The following is an 18,113-nucleotide window of genomic DNA, read 5'->3' as shown; positions in this document are numbered from 1 at the left end:
CCCAAGAACCTGGAGGCAAAGATCCTCGCTCACGAAGAGCATGGACACAGAGGACCTGGCTCGATTGGAAATGCCATTAGCTAAGGATTGTTATTATAGTAGTTTCCATCACTAGTAGGAGCTATTGGTGTGACTTGTGTTTAAACAGATTACAATTTAGAACTGTTGTGGAATTATTCTATGTTTCTATTATACAACTATTTTTTGCACTCGATTGAAAGCACATTATTTACATCGTTTTTCAGTCCCACGGGTTTTACGATTTCAGCGGGTATTGATCATGGATGCTAAACCATCTCAGGCTTTGGCTGTTGTCTTGGACTGACTGACACACTTAGCCTTAATCAGGAAAAATTTGAAAATCTAATGAAATTAAGACATGATGACTTTGTTTGTTCGGTTTTTTTTCTCTGTTGTGATGGACTGCGAAAAAATGCCACAAATGTATAATATTTGTGCAGGGGCCAGTTGGTGAATTAGTAAGATAACGTTATGCTCCCAAGAACCTCGAGGCAAAGATCCTTGCTCACGAAGAGCATGGACACAGAGAACCTGGCTCGCTTGGGAACCTAGAAAGCCTAATGTTATGCTCCCAAGAACCTGGAGTCAAAGATCCTCGCTCACGAAGAGCATGGACACAGAGGACCTGGCTCGATTGGGAACCTAGAAAGCCTAATGTTATGCTCCCAAGAACCTGGAGGCAAAGATCCTCGTTCACGAAGAGCATGGACACAGAGGACCCGGCTCGATTGGGAACCTAGAAAGCCTAATGTTATGCTCCCAAGAACCTGGAGGCAAAGATCCTCGCTCACAAAGAGCATGGACACAGAGGACCCGGCTCGATTGGGAACCTAGAAAGCCTAATGTTATGCTCCCAAGAACCTGGAGGCAAAGATCCTCGCTCACGAAGAGCATGGACACAGAGGACCTGGCTCGATTGGAAATGCCATTAGCTAAGGATTGTTATTATAGTAGTTTCCATCACTAGTAGGAGCTATTGGTGTGACTTGTGTTTGAAAAGAACACAATTTAGAACTGTTGTGGAATTATTCCATGTTTCTATTATGCAACTATTTTTTGCACTCGATTGAAAGCACATTATTTACATCGTTTTTCAGTCCCACCGGTTTTACGATTTCAGCGGGTATTGATCATGGATGCTAAACCATCTCAGGCTTTGGCTGTTGTCTTGGACTGAATCAGGAAAAATTTGAAAATCTAATGAAATTAAAACATGATGACTTTGTTTGTTCGGTTTTTTTCCTCTGTTGTGATGGACTGCGAAAAAATGCCAGAAATGTATAATATTTGTGCAGGGGCCAGTTGGTGAATTAGTAAGATAACGTTATGCTCCCAAGAACCTGGAGGCAAAGATCCTTGCTCACGAAGAGCATGGACACAGAGAACCTGGCTCGCTTGGGAACCTAGAAAGCCTAATGTTATGCTCCCAAGAACCTGGAGTCAAAGATCCTCGCTCACGAAGAGCATGGACACAGAGGACCTGGCTCGATTGGGAACCTAGAAAGCCTAATGTTATGCTCCCAAGAACCTGGAGGCAAAGAACCTCGCTCACGAAGAGCATGGACACAGAGGACCCGGCTCGATTGGGAACCTAGAAAGCCTAATGTTATGCTCCCAAGAACCTGGAGGCAAAGATCCTCGCTCTCGAAGAGCATGGACACAGAGGACCCGGCTCGATTGGGAACCTAGAAAGCCTAATGTTATGCTCCCAAGAACCTGGAGGCAAAGATCCTCGCTCACGAAGAGCATGGACACAGAGGACCTGGCTCGATTGGAAATGCCATTAGCTAAGGATTGTTATTATAGTAGTTTCCATCACTAGTAGGAGCTATTGGTGTGACTTGTGTTTGAAAAGAACACAATTTAGAACTGTTGTGGAATTATTCCATGTTTCTATTATGCAACTATTTTTTGCACTCGATTGAAAGCACATTATTTACATCGTTTTTCAGTCCCACCGGTTTTACGATTTCAGCGGGTATTGATCATGGATGCTAAACCATCTCAGGCTTTGGCTGTTGTCTTGGACTGAATCAGGAAAAATTTGAAAATCTAATGAAATTAAAACATGATGACTTTGTTTGTTCGGTTTTTTTTCTCTGTTGTGATGGATTGCGAAAAAATGCCAGAAATGTATAATATTTGTGCAGGGGTCAGTTGGTGAATTAGTAAGATAACGTTATGCTCCCAAGAACATGGAGGCAAAGATCCTTGCTCACGAAGAGCATGGACACAGAGAACCTGGCTCGATTGGTAACCTAGAAAGCCTAATGTCATGCTCCCAAGAACCTGGAGTCAAAGATCCTCGCTCACGAAGAGCATGGACACAGAGGACCTGGCTCGATTGGGAACCTAGAAAGCCTAATGTTATGCTCCCAAGAACCTGGAGGCAAAGATCCTCGCTCACGAAGAGCATGGACACAGAGGACCTGGCTCGATTGGGAACCTAGAAAGCCTAATGTTATGCTCCCAAGAACCTGGAGTCAAAGATCCTCGCTCACGAAGAGCATGGACACAGAGGGCCTGGCTCGATTGGGAACCTAGAAAGCCTAATGTTATGCTCCCAAGAACCTGGAGGCAAAGGTCCTCGCTCACGAAGAGCATGGACACAGAGGACCCGGCTCGATTGGGAACCTAGAAAGCCTAATGTTATGCTCCCAAGAACCTGGAGGCAAAGATCCTTGCTCACGAAGAGCATGGACACAGAGGACCTGGCTCCATTGGGAATGCTATTAGGTAAGTATTATTATTATAGTTTCGATCCGATGCTAGACAAAATGAATTTAGAGTAACTCAAGCTGCTTCATTGTAAACTTTTAGAAACTTATATCATGCTTCACTTAATCAATATAAACTTTTAATGCTTGCCTATTCTCACTAAGGATACATCTCCCGCAGAAATACAATAAATTATTACAAACAACAAAATGAATGATAACAACAATGCAATGAGTAAGAACGAAATATGAGTGACCAAAGGTAGCTAGATCGTAATGGAAAGTTGATTGACGGTCAGTCAGTCAGGCAGTCAGCCAGCCGAAAAAGCACGCCAATCCCAGTTAAAAAGCAACAAAACTCATCGAACACACTTTTCTAATCTCTGATTTCCTTTACTTCTTCTCCCTTAAGGTCCAGGGCTCGAAATTAACGAAAAAAACCACTCGCAATTTTGCGTTATGATACGAAAATTTAGTCGCAATTTCGCAAATCTTAGTCACAAAATCGCCGCGCTGAATTGTGTTGTCAGCGGTTTAGCAAAAAAGATGAGCACGCAATACTTGTGTGTAAAGAAACCGCTGAAAATGGTGAATGATCGAAGGATGGAGCTGTGCACGTATAAACATCGCATCGCAGAGAAAATTCACAGCGAGAAACAAAATAATTTTGTCATCTATATATTTATTTATTTTAGCAAAAAAAGCCGCAAAGTGGAAACTGCTAACCTTTTTGTTTCGAAAGAGTGAAGGTTACAACGAGTCGCAAATTTGCGACTTTTCCATATATTTTAGTAGCAAAGGGAAAAATCTAGTCGCAAATGCGAATGTATTGGTCGCAATTTCGAGCCCTGCTTACCTCTGAATTATTTAGAGCCACTTTCATTTCCTCTTCAACCTGTTTTGATAGAAAAAGAATTGGGGTGTTATGAAAAGGAAGACCTAAAGCCTATTAAGTTATTCTTTAAATTGAAAGGGTTACTAAGGGCTGCTCTTTGAATGCAATGACAATATGAAACAAAATTAATAGTGTACACACAATTATAACCATTTTCAAATTCCTGTCAAGTACTTACTCGTTCAGAAATGTCTAGGACCTCATTGGTTTGCAACCTGTCTGTGTGCATAACAATGGTTGATCCCCTTTGGATGGTGAAGTATAAGGGCATATTATTGGATGACCCTACCCAGTCATACACCTCCTGACAATGACAAAACCACAGGAAATTAGAAACAGTTTTCGCTATAGCTGCCTTGCTTTGTAGTTATCATATTATGAATTACTGGAAGCGAGTATTTGCTTTTTAGTTTCTTTCTTAGACTTATACAATAATTAATGTTGTTTCTTTTTCTTTCTTCATTGCAGCAAGGATGTTACCCAATACCACCTTACAAGAACTAAGAAATCACCAGATACCACCTTGCGCTTCTGGTTTCTTCAAATTGGGATTGCTTCATACAGAACCAAATGTTTTCTAACTTCTTTGACCTTGTGTGCATATGCATGACCAGCCATTCTGACTCCTTGGGTTTTTGCCCCTGGACCAAAATCCTGCCGGGCAATTAGCCCATTTTGATGTATTTGGATTGCTATAGCCGTAAGCATTACTTTACTTTAGTAGTGAAATGAACTTATTTGCATGAGACTGGTTAAATTAGCCTTCTTTTCTCTAAATAATTACATAATTAATTAAGTTTAGTAAAATATCTGCAAGTGTGAATTCTATTGAATAGTTTGAGATGTCCAACTCGTACCTTTTTCACTTCAGGAGTTAATAGAGAAAAGTAGATCTTTGTTTTAGAGCAGGGGATTAAAAATAATAATCAAAGAGCCTTTTCATTTTATAGTCTTACATTATAGATTAATATTTTTGTGATTTTATTGTTTTCAGCAACACCCAAATACTCCAAACACAATCTGTAAAAGCAGTTGCATAAATCTGTTATGGCTGTTGTCATGTCTGCCATTTTGGATATCATGAGGTATGAACAACTACATGTAAGAAGCAACAGTCACTTTCAGTAACCAGTATATATCATCAAGTTACTCCTTAAGGACAGTGCCTACTAATTCAAAGGTATTTTTGGCCCGATTTATGATTATGCAGGAAAGGTAGATCTTACCAGTTTTATTGAAATCCAATAAGAAAATCGGGGGTAACCATGCATTTTTCAAAGATAATTCATGAACAATATTTGTATAAAGCTCTGAAATACAAAGCAATGTATGGCGATCTTTCTCAAATTGAAGCTCAATTCTCTCTAACGAATGCATGGTTATCCCCAATTTTCTTTTTGGATACCAAGAGAACTTACTAAGGTCTACTTTCTCTTCATAGTTTTGACCCGTGCAAAAATATCCTTGCAAACGATAGGAAAGCTGAGTATCTGGAGATGCGCAGAACGTACATGTATGCGCAATAACTGTAGGCACTGTCCTTAACTTCTTTATGCATGGCAATGTTCAGCTTACAACATTAGTTGGCGTATTTGAATCTGGTAAACAGTAGTGTATTGATGTTCAGGCATTATTAGCTTTTCAAAGTTCATGATTTAATTCTCCCACATTATACAACAAACAAAATTAATATTTTATAATTATTCTCTATTTCTCTCACCTGAAAGAAGGCAGTATCCTTAAAAAGCCGCTGCATCCTCTTTCCATCATGAGTTCTTATGATTATTTTTATCCCAGAATCTGGTTCTTCTGTGAGTCTTTGTTCCCTTTCCTTTCGTATCTGTTTGTTTCCAAGATAATTAGCATTGTAAAAATTACAGGCCCAGTAATAGATTAACTAGATTTATACATCACATTACTTTTTGCAGTAGGAAAAAATTTCCAGCGCACGAGAGAAAAGCTGCAGCATGTAATGTTTCAAGAATCTACCCATTTCTGAGAACATAAAGGAAACTATCGCTGCTGCACATTCACTAGTGTGGGGTGTGAAATTTGCTAACCATTTTCTGCATTCACATTTATAGTGGCAATTAATGAAGTCTTTTTGTGTCATGTCCACTATTTATATCATTTTTGGTGAATTGTAACTTTATGGAGGAGAGTTCTCGCTAACCTTTTCTTCCTTCTGTTGTTCAATTGCGTCTCCTCTGTCACTGGTTTCTGCCTCCTGCAGTTCTTTCTCTTGCTGACCTCTTTCTGCTCTCCAATGTCCCCGTTCCCTGTCAAGACCACAAAATTAATGAAAGTGTGTAAACCATCCTGGAAAGTACAATGTACTTAGCCACATTGCTCATCAAAAGTTTTCTCTATTTTTTTCTGTACAGTGATAAGGTCTTTCCTTTGATTTTTTTTTCTTAGGTATATTATTTATACTTATTTCTTATGCATGTGTATATATATTTGGGCTATTATTTACAAATTGGATTGTCATAACAGCTTTCCTCACAAAACAGCTTTTTGTGCTTTTCTTTTATTTCTATCCCCTGATAAGGACAATCATATTAGTACCAAAATCAAGTTCTTTTTACCATAATTATTGGAAGCACCGAGCACCTAAGGCTTTTGATATTGTATCTTCCAGTAAATGCATTTATCAATAAATAGATTTGTTAATTACCTTTGCTGACTGAGGTCGTGGATTACATTTAGTGCTTCTCTTTGGTCACTCCTTTCTGACTCCCGCAGTTCTTTCTCTTGCAGAGCTCTTTCTGCTCTCCAGTGTTCCTGCTGTTCCCTGTCAAAACCACAATAATAATAATAATAATAATAATAACACTTTATTTACATGCGTGTCACCTAGGAGCTAAAAGCTCGTTTAAACACGAATGTGAGTTAGGATTTTATTGAAACAAACGAGCGTACGAACTTTTTCCTGAAGGATACCCACAAAAGTTGGACGTAACCTTTTGGGAAGTAAATTCAAAGTGAAAAGTGTTGAAACTATTCAGGGAATTAAGGCGCATGTCTCACCAAAAGTCGTTTCTGTTTAAAATAATAAGGTCTTTTCTTCTAAATGTTTTACTTATGTTTTATACATAATGATGAGTTTTGGCCTACATTTTCAAATTGGATTGTTATGTAGCAGTTTTTCTTGCAAAACACCTTTTTCGTGCTTTCTAGTCCATGATAAGGACAAAAACATTAATACCAAAATAAAATTCTCTTTTACTAGTGCGAAGCTCCTAATAAGGAATTACCTTTCCAGAGTGAGGTCATGGGTAAGGTTTCTTGCCCTTTCCAGTAGTTGCACAAATGCCACATCCTGTGCATCCAGGTCTGTTTCTGTAGGGAAAGATGTTACCCAAAATGTATTAAAGAGAAAATGTTGGTAGATAATAATAATTCTAAGAATTACGGTGTGTTTAAGAATTTGCTGGAGTTTGTTTGTGGGTTAATTAACATACTGGTTTGCAAAAGCTACCTTCAAGCTGTCATCATAATGTAAATGAAACATTCTTGGTTGGTAATGCTGATCACTTTAGGCTTTGACTTGACATTAGTGGGTTAGTAGGAATAAGATGCATGCAAACAGAGTATCTGCCAAGTACTTGTATGTGTACTTTTCCTCACCAGAAATTTCTCCTACAAATGCTGCATTGCTGCCAAGTGATGGAACAAGGCAGATGATCCTCTCTGCCATACCACCTCCGCCATATTTGTCAAGGACTGAAGGAAAGCTAAAGACAATAATTCAAGTATATATTTCAGCAATCAGTTTAGTTAGCCATGATTTTTTTTTTGTCTTCTTTAGTGAGGAGCTTTGGTGTAGTCATTCCTGGGTAGTCATGGATGGCAGCATGCCCAAATTATTTTTGTCTTATTTGATTATTAAATCCTAGGGCAGCAATGTATGTTGCAGGTCATTTAGTTTTGTTTTTGTTTTTTTTGTTTTTTGTTCTTTTATTTTCATTCATGGCACGAAATTACTGAAATTAATGTTTTGTTGGACATGTTTCACACTGCACTTAAAAAGGAAAACAACAAACATAGTATTTGAGGTAGAGGTTGTTAAAGATGATGTTGTTAGCAGTGGTGGTCAAAAGTAATACACTCTGTTTTTACCCAGAACATAAAAAAACAGTGTTAAGAATATTGGTGGTTTAGACCTTGTTGTGTGAGAGTTACAGATGTATGTAGGAGATCGGCAAATTGCACAACTTCTCACGTCAAATGAAAACTGTTCCTCGGGTAATCTTGACTTAATTTATGGTGTTGTTGTCTTTATTAACTTTGCAAGTCATGTGCTAAACATGCTTGTGACAAGAAAAACCTTGTTTTTAAAGAAATACAGTGCAATTTTAATACATACCTTTTTTGCTATCATCAGATGACATTTCTGCCACCCAAAAGAGCCAAAGATGTTGATTTTCAGAGTTAACTACTCTATAAAGAAGCCTATTCAAGATAAAGTCCATTGTGAACAAAGTGAGCATGATTCACCATACTGTACTTAGCTCGCTGGAAGAATGCTGGCAATACAATGCCTAAATTGCCTGTATGCTTTAAAGTGGTACTATGACGAAAGTCGCATCTTTCTTATCTAAGCCATTTTGAAACATAAACAAGTAGTCTGCGTGAGAAGAAAAATGCTGATTACTTTTTTCAAATATCTCTTTTAGTTCCAAAAAAGAGATATCTTAACCAATTTATATCAGAATTTTTTCATTTTTTGCAGTAAGATTCTACTAAATGTTCTCCACAATATGAGCTTAACAGTTCTGTTACCATAGCATCATACTGGGTTCCACACCTTCCCCATATTATGAGCTTTTCTGGCCACCTTTGGCGTTCCATTTGGATATTTGCTAACAGCACTAGATATGCATGATCCAGCAAGCATATAAATATGTTAGCACGACGTTGTAGCGTTGTTTAACATTTCAAGCTGAAAGTCATATTGAAATCAAGTGGGTGGGTACTGGAAAAGAGTGAGTTGCCATGAGAACATAATTTTTTAGAGCCAAAGGTGTGTTTCCTGTAGAACTATTAGACTACCAAGTTTCAATGGTCTGCCTTGTAAATTGGCCAAGGTAGCTCTATTTATATACTCAATATAATATTAGGTTGAGTGTATGATGTCATCAGTCATGTCATTTGCATATTTTACCCATTTTTCTAACTTAAATATCTCCGGAACTAATGAAGATATTTGCAGACGGTAAATGGCGTTTTTGTTCTTTCATGGAATTCTATGTGATACACTCAAAAAATCAAGGGGTAAAAATTTGATCATAGTACCACTTTAAACAGAGTTTAAACTGAACTTGTGTATTAAAAGAGGTTGCAAGTACATTTAGCAGTTGACTCAATATATATGACTTCAATGGATAGAATTTTAAGAATTTTAACTGCATTGAGTTTGTTTATACATTGCGCTACTTAAAGGAGGACTTGTTTACCTTAAAATATTCTCCCTTTTGCTGTGTAGGCCTTTCCTTTCATTCAGCAGAACAATCAGCATTGCCCTGCAACTCTCACGTGCCAGCCAGCATAACTAATACACACAAAAAAGTAAAGTTAAAACACAGGCAAACGGAGGTTCAGATTTATGGGATTCTCGCTAATATTATTAATTTTATTTCAATAAGGCCATATATATACCGGTATATATCTTGATATAAATAAATATATATATATATATATATATCCAAGATAGATTTAATTACTTGGGGGTATCATGGAGTTAGAGAGTTATACTGATAAAGCAGGTAACAGGTAGGACAAACTGAATATTCTTATTAGTCAGTGTGGTTAGCTCAAAGCATGTGTAATTGCATGTTTAGGAAGTGGTGTCCAATCTGTCCGTAGTGTTTTAAAGGGTACAGGAAAAAAGTGGTGTGGACACAAAATGGAGCCTGGTTGGTTCACTACAAATTGGCAATGAAGACAAATATCAAAGCAAGATTGTTACACTGTAACCCATTAAAAGGGCACCACACACTAGTAGTCTAATAATTTATAGTTCCACAGTTACTTCCTTACCTTGAAGATCTTGTACAACAATAACATCATCATCAAATGTACTGTGGTGTAGATCCCAAGTATCTTTATAAGAATGGAGTACAATAATAATTACTGTTATTATTATTAATATCTTGTTAATGTAAATTTCAGAGTACTGTAGGTCTACATGAACATTTTGGGTTAATATCAATCTTTGAATTGTAAGTTACTTACAGTCACTTAGAGTAAGAAAGTGAGCCGTAGAAGGCGTTTTCCAGTGGTTAGGGTGTTGGGTTTGCATGCGGTTGCCCCGGGTTCAAATCCCATTCTAACCTCTGGTCAGGATTTGTTTCCGGTTGTCACCGATTCAACTCTGCCACGCGTTGTAAAAATGGTTGCCTCTCACCATGTTTCTGTTAAATTTGCTTCTTTCAGATTATTAAAACGTGGAGTGTCTGTGAACTAGCTTGATAGCAAAGTGCACATCCAATATAAATAAAGCATTTACAATTTTTTTAATTTTTACAAAGAGGCGGTGACCAGGAACATTCTGTATGTTGCAATTAGGGTCCTTTGCCCCCAATTCTATCTAAACATTGTCTTGAAAGAAACTGTATTGATCAATTTTATTCCCATACAGGAAAGGAGGGAGGGAGTTAAAATGGCAAAAAATGTCATGTTTCACTTAGAAAGAAGTTGCAATTTGTTTTTGTTTTTGTATTATTTGTTCAGTGCTGTCTGAAAAAGCAGAGATTACATCACAGGGAGCTTACCATCATCATCACTTTGTTGCGCTAACCTCTCAAGGTATCTTCTTGTTTCACCTTACAAAGAAAGGTATTGACATTAAGATAAAAAAAAAAATCAGTGCATATACATATACACACACACACATATACATTGTATGGGCATTCACCCCTGCACTCTTACGGGGACAGACATATGAATGCACACCAGCTGTGTGGGACAGTTCAGAATATGGGGACATGTTCGATTCCTCACAAAAATGTCCCCAGAAGTTGGCATTTAACTGTAACCATACCATACTTCTGGGGACTTCAGGGACTTTTGTGAGAGACAAGACTTTGTATCGTATGCTAAAGATCATTGAAGCCCTCAGAAATCCCACAAAGACAAGACCTAGAGCACAAAGAAATTATATATGTGTGTGTGTCTATTTCATGTTAAATTGTCATCCATTTAATTATTTTTGTTACTTTTGGAATTCCGTTTTGTAATGACAACCAACTGGTTGTTGTCATGGCAATCATCATATGCATGTCAGGCCAAAGGAATTGGCAGTCTGTTTCAACATTACCCTGGTTTTGTCTTTATGTGACTTAAGCTTGGTAAACCCTTGCCACCTAAAAAAATAATTATTCTTCTTACTTCCACCTCTTGGTTGATGATTTGGGGTACTTGCTGCTGTACTTGGCCACCGTGATGGTAGGATTGATGAGGTGGCATTTGCTGTGGTCGTAGTAGAGTAGCTGGATGTCACAGAGGCAGGATGGGAAGTGGTTAATGTCGATTGTGATGATGAGATGAATGGCAAATTAGACTCTGTGGCAAGTCCTGGTGATGGTGGAGAAACTGGACTAGAGGCAGAGGCACCTATAAGTGAAATCAAGATTTATTTTCTAATTGGATGTGGTGCCTTCTAAATACATCTTTGTTTCTTGTTGTTATGTACACTATAAAATGTTTCATGTTTACTTGGTTTGGTAATAATTAACAAACATGTAGTTTTATCAAAAACAGTTTGGAGTCTTCTGGTCTCCAACCTCAATAGATAAATGTAACTGTTCTCAGCATTGGTAACCAGTTGATTTAAAAAGAGAGTGATGATGTAGCAACCACATATCAAGGACGTATAAAAAGTGTGACACAAAAATAAAAACTGGAACATGAATTAGGTTAAGATTGTAAGTTACATTTCCAAAGAGATGTAGTGAGCTTCCTATCATGCTAGTCTATTAAACTTTTTAAACGGGCTGGAAAGCATCTCAACTTCATTAACTTCACGGGTTAGTTGAATAATACAACCGTGCTTTTAAGTTTTCCGAGACATAAGACTACCCGGCCGCAATTTTCTTCTTTGCGTGCCTTTCTTATAGGAGAACGAGGTTTTTATCAATAGACGCTATTACAGTCTACCCTGTAAATGTTGCTTTTGCAAAGCACCTTTATGCCCAGTAGCTTAGCGATTTTCTCTCCTGTGAATTCGGTTACCTTTATAACTACGCATTACAGCCCTTCATTAGGTGAGTAAGAGGCATTTTAAACTTGTGGTATTGTTTTTTACTAATGTTTTGTCACAAATACCTGGCCTATGTTGCTTTAAATACAAGAATAACTTTTTCGACTTGGATCTGCCCAAGAGCTTTAAAATTTCTTTCGCCTCGGGAATACCGGTGCAGATTCTTGTCAGTTGGCTTCCTCGGCTCGCGGACTTGTATAAACGTATCCTTGAATGACGGAGAGACAACAGAATCTGTTGATTTTAATTGTTGCTAAGCTTGACATTTCTGTTTTGTTTAACAGTATTTTCAATTCCTGAAAAACCGAGCGTTTTTCGCATAGTTAATAAGGTCTTACTCGAGGAAATTGGACTATCTTAGTTTAGAAACTGACTAACCTTGATAAATCTTCACCTCTAAGTGCAGGGAAGCTACTTTGGATGAGTTCTCGCATTCGCCGACCGCTCCAGTTTGCAAAAAAAGTCAGCTCCTTCACGCGTCCATCGCGGTTGAGCTTGTCCCATGCTCTTCCCCTTGGAATTGATTTTGTCTTTGTTTCTAGCCAGACGAATTCACGGGAAGTCGATCTCCTAGGTGCTGGAAGATCAAGCTCAGAGTCAGAGTTACTCAAGTTGCTGGCCATTTTCAGTTTGACGAAGATCAACTAGCTGGACAAGAGAGTGTGGTTTGCGTTGAAGGCTCTGGGAATTCGTGATGAGGTGTGGTTGGTCTGCTATATGTCAAGTGAATTGCAACTTTTTGACGAGGTCGCCTTTCATTTGTAACCAGAATTACCAGCAGTGTATTTCCTGGCAGCCAATCGCTAGCAACATCAAGCTGTTTTTGTCACTTTGGGATGCTTTCAGCCATTGTCAGTAAGTTTAGATGGATTTGCGTAAAGGAAGCCTTTCTTTAGCGGTTGTTGATCTTTTTTCTTTCCTTTTTTTTTTCTCTTTTTATCATGACACTCTAACTTTAATGCATGAGAAATTTCCGGCGACATGTCACCACTGGTGTCTTGAAGAACGAAGGTTAACAGATACACTTTAGTCACAGTCAAATCTGTAAGCATTCTGGAATTTTTAAAGTTTTGGCGTTACTAGAATCCAATAAATTTTCAAATAATAAAGGACAGGGTACCACAACTAGAACAGAAAAGTACAGCCAGACTTCACTTTTTTTATATTCCCGTTTCTTCTAAATTTGCGTGTAATTGAACTATATCCTTGTTGTATAGTCAGGAGCCCACGAATACACGGGCTCCTGATATAGTATAGATAAAAGGTATAAGTAAGAGGGAGCTCATAATCATAAGCCCATATGGTTTCCTCGTGAGCTTCCTCGCCAGAATTTTAATATTACTGTAATTATGACGAATTTTGTAAAACATCTGGCGAACAAAATAAACTAAACTGAAAACTATATTGGTGGAATATTAGGGTTGCCATTGTAAGTTTTCATTTAATCCGCAATGTTGTATGATCGAAGAACAGAAATAAGAGAAAAAGTGGCAATGAAGCAGGGAGTGAACGAGCTAAACTGCATATTTTATTGTTGATTGTTTTTCTACGAAAAATAAGTTTTGTAATAAAGTGAGTAGTGCAAGTTGATGTTATCCAACATATCACAGTAATTACGAAAAGAAATGGCATGGTATTGATAATAGGATACTCGGATATACCTAAGCTATACGATTTTTTATTTGAGTTTTCTGTGCGAACTGTATCAGTTATTAAGCATAGTCAAAAAAGTCAAATGCTCTAATAAAACGTGTTTGAAAACTGTTAAACGACAAAGTCAGTATATTGTGATGCTAAGACCGGCAAGAAATTTGTGATGACCTCGTTTAATCCCCTCCACTGCCTCCACATCCTTTCATCCAAATACACTTGGAGGTCTTCCTTGGAAATTCCACACCGTTGTTTGATGGGGCCCTTTAAAACTGCCCATGCTGATTCAGCTTCCTGCGTGTGGACCCCAGTGGCTGGGTCCACAAAATTATCTGAATGCACCACGATCCTGTGCCTTGAAACGAGATTGGGCAAATGCTGTTCTAGGTTAGTATAGGCCCCCCAGTCATCCGTATGTACTTCGCTTCCAGGCAGAAGACACTTTGCCAGTATGGGAAGGAGAGTGGCACGGTCTCTCCTTTTTACAACTTCATAGTAACCTCGGGATGGTTGGGTATCGCAACAAAGTACTCCAAACACCCAGACGTTTGTTCCTCGTCTTCCTCTGTTATTCTAATTGACCAAGAAAATGCAACAAGATATCCCATTGTTAGTGAACTTAGTGGTGTCAAGAACAAAACGAATTACTGTATGAATATGTTTTACTCAACACAGGCATTCAGAATGCCGTGGGTAATTTTCATTATTTCCTCAGTTATTTTCTGCAAAAAGTGGTGAAAGAATCTAACCTTTGCCTTGTGGTTAAATTTGCTTTCGTCACACTTTACAACACATCTTCCACCGAATGGGATGATGGGATTTCTCCCGATATCTATGGAGCACACGTCCTCCAAATTCCGAAAAACTGTACAAACTAGATTGTTATTCATGTTCAACATGCGAGCTGTCTGTTTTATACTCTGATCCATTGACCATAGATAAATTAGCAGCAACAACTCTCCAAGAGAAATTTTAGGAAACTTTGCGAAAAAGCTGTTGGTCCTGATACTTCGCTTTTTCCTGCAAGTGCAACATCTCCTGCAAGAACAAGGAGCAAAATTCAACTGTTAGTCTTTTCCCTTCTCTTAAATAACATCATAGATCCCGCGGATTGGTCATCACACTTTGGTAAAAACCAGGAAAATCTTTGAGTTGATCTACTAGACCACTTTCAGAAATAGTTACCCTATTTGCGAAGACTAAAGTAATCATGGTCGGTTTCCTGCCTCATGACAATCTGTGTATTTTTTATATGCGGGGTTCCTAGCAGTGCGTAGGAACGGAAGCATATAGCAATAGACACATTGCATGAGTGGCCCTCTATTATATAATTTAGCCATGGCGTATTTGTTAACTTATGGAAGATCCATTCTGTTCACTATTCCATTTACAAGACTTACTGTACGGTTAAGTCACAGGAAGCTAATTTCTGATCCTCCACAATGCACGCTTACCACTGAAATCCATCAATGTGGTTAGGTTCTCGCGATACTAAATCCATGCCATTATTACATGTGCCGCAATGTAATGGATTGGCCAACAGTCCCTGATTTTGCAGCCATCTAATTGTTCTTGACGTTGATCCGTTTTTCAATCTGCCAAAAAAATCCAGATTCATAGCGGAATACCAGAAAGCTATCTTCTGCTTTTGGCGATCTTCGATAAAGCGCGGGCGCCGGAAATTCCCTAATATGAACTGTCTTAAAAGTCATATCATTGACGTAAAACAGACTTACGCAGGGTACAATAAAACCTACGCCAAATCCCTAGGGACGAATGATTGAATCCAATTCGATATCAGAAGGCGCAACCTCACCATGCATAAAACCGAAATTGGCAAAATAAATATCAAGCTATTGGCTCAAAGTTTAAGGAAATGCAAACTGCGTTTTGTATTAAAGTGCCACTACGATGAAAATTTTGCATGTCCTTTTTTCTTTAGAAAATAGACGTACTAAATAGGTATCATGCCAATTTTTATCGCAAAATTCCCACGGAAAGTATGATTATTGTAACGTAGTTTTTCGGTTTTCGCTGTCCGCCATTACTCGGACGGCAAATGACCGTGGGCAAGGAAAAGGGTTGGGTCTAGCTGGATCGCCTGGGGTCTGACGTCATATGCGCAACGCTCAAAATAGACGCGGCTAATTTCCCATGCCATCTATGAGATGTGAGAGATCGCCGAGTTGCTTTTTGCAGATATTATATACAGTACTCCTTGATCTACTTGTTCGCTTTGTCAAACGCCCACGAAGCGATGTGCGTATGACGTCACGAGCCAAGTCTTACGTGAAGACCGCTTACAAAATAATCTAATGCCGTCCGAGTAATGGCGGACATATTTTTAGCAGTTTTTGGCTGGATATTTCCCGACTTATCATCATCATCATCATATCATCATATATCTTATTTACCCTCGGATTTTTAGAGTAGCTTGGTGTAGCTAATATCTCCGAGCATTTACCATCCCAACCATGATACATCACAGAAGACAGACCACAACACCGGGAACTACATGCCCTACTCTTTACGACAAGTGTGCGGGTTCTTTTACGTCCCACAGGATTATGAACATTGAAGGGGTGTGAGACGGGACCTCCGGCTTATCGTCCTTATCCGAGAAGACTAGAGAGTCTAACCATTTGCATTTACAAAGGCAGCTTTTTCTCCTCAGTTATTTAAAGACCCTGAGGGTTGGTCCGGCCGGAGTTGAACTCACGACCTCCCGCGTGACAGCCCGTGCTCAACCAACTGAGCCACCGCTTACAAAATAATCGCAGGCTTCTCTAATGCCGTCTGAGTAATGGCGGACAGATTTTTAGCGGTTTTTGGCTGGCTATTTACCGACTTATCTCGCTTCTATCGTTCCAAATTTAAATGCATTGTATTATTCTGAACATATTGAGAGAATTGACGCTGAAAAAATTCAAAAAGAAAACCCAAAATTTTCGTCGTGGTGGCACCATATTTTCTCTTATCGGGTCCTTTTGAGAAGAAGGGGTGGGGCTTAAAGAAATTCCACGTTGTTTGGTACTTTACCGCTGATACAGTTGGATTTTATGAGCTCAGTCTGGTAAGGATCCTCCCTTCGTCAAGTCCATAACTTACTTCAACCATTTCATTTAGAAGATGAGTTTGATTTACCATTTAAAAAATCTAAAACAGAGGTACTGTTGACTTTTGGTATAACCAGAACTGATTGTTCTGTTAAAGGGGAGAGCATAAACGTTGTTTGGTACCGCTTGAAGTGGTTGCGAAGTGTGCGTTAAGGGATAGAAACCATTTTCTGATCTCATAAGCCTATATTGCTTTATGTAGTAAAGGCGGTGGGCATAATGCCTGAGAAATGGACTGCTTAATGTAGTGACGAGAATTATCTTTTTCGCAAGATGCAAACAAAATCAATTGCGTAAAGTGAAATAGTGTAATGATATCAAGATCACTTGATTAAAGAAAATTTGTCGGACAGAGTTTGAAGACATTTTCTGTGTCGTAAAACCTAAATGATGGAGCGACTTCCCTATGACCGTGAAAAATAAACGTAGAAGCAACATAAACAACAATGCAAAACATTTAATTGGATTATCAAACACAAACAAACGATCGCGAATTTTCATTGGCTTAGCTGACGGGGATGCAAGAAACGTCATCTCTCCAGTATATTTCTGGAAATTCTAGCTTTGACGCCATTTGAAATGCAGTTGTAATCGGGCAATCGCACTGCTTACTACCCATATGAGGAGTTTCCTCAGCGGGAATAAGGAGGAGCTTCGTTTCAATCTTACCAAACATTGGTCCGTGAAAACAAATTGCAAACACTTTCAAAGTCACACGAAAGTCGCTCCATCCTGTTCAAAAACAGCTAACGGTACTAAGAGGAGAGGAAAATTTATCGTGGAACAAGATACGTAATTTCAAGGTTTGATTAAAACTTGATTATTACATAAAACTTTGACTTTCTTGCCGGGTTTGACCTTCACCACGGTATAGGCACATGTTTGGGAGGGAGTCGATTGATATTAGGGTGATTAGCAACAGAACCGGATCCTCAGTTGACGAAGCAAGAGTGTGCGGAATAGTCTGGATTTTTCTCTTGTCTGACCTAATATGGATATTCTTCCGCGCGTGCCGTCGCCATCTCCAACTGGTGCATTTATGTTAGCACGAGGAATGGGCAGGCATCGTAAGGTTCAAATAGCCAATTTTTGGCTATAAGAACCCTACGGCGCATGTTCTCCTACATAGAGTTTCCCAGAGCTTTGGGTCAATCCGAGGCTCAGGTGACAAGAATGCCTGCTCTGTTGCTGCGGAGCGAGCGTAGATAGTGTGCAGCAACATAATCAGGATTTAAGAGGAATATATTACAAGAATTGTCGAATTCATCACTTTCAGCCAGAATTCATTGCATTTAACCGGAGTGCACAGCGCCACTTTTTACCAGAGTGCATTGCGCCACGAACAACACGAGGATGTCACACCGGCGAGCATACGTAAGATACGTCCCCCTCATGTAAAACGATGTGACAGAGATCGTGATTGACTTACACAACTCTTGCTTTTGTTATTA

General features: G+C 38.9%; 1 protein-coding gene across 1 annotated transcript; it reads right to left on the bottom strand.

Annotated features, from left to right (window-relative positions):
- Positions 1 to 3,672: 3,672 nt before the first annotated feature.
- On the bottom strand, positions 3,673 to 8,108 carry LOC138009601 (FAS-associated factor 2-A-like). The gene is made up of 7 exons (XM_068856659.1): positions 8,003 to 8,108; positions 7,264 to 7,359; positions 6,891 to 6,975; positions 6,311 to 6,427; positions 5,807 to 5,912; positions 5,354 to 5,473; positions 3,673 to 3,937 (listed from the first exon to the last, which is right to left on the bottom strand). The coding sequence occupies exons 1-7, from the start codon at positions 8,106 to 8,108 to the stop codon at positions 3,800 to 3,802; spliced, it is 768 nt and encodes a 255-aa protein (XP_068712760.1). The 3' UTR covers positions 3,673 to 3,799.
- Between the last annotated feature and the right edge of the window lie 10,005 nt (positions 8,109 to 18,113).

The sequence above is a fragment of the Montipora foliosa genome, chromosome 7, assembly GCF_036669935.1.
Source record: "Montipora foliosa isolate CH-2021 chromosome 7, ASM3666993v2, whole genome shotgun sequence".
Taxonomy (NCBI): Eukaryota; Metazoa; Cnidaria; class Anthozoa; order Scleractinia; family Acroporidae; genus Montipora; species Montipora foliosa.
Note: the sequence above shows the minus strand (reverse complement) of the source record. Positions and strands in the feature narration are given on the sequence as shown.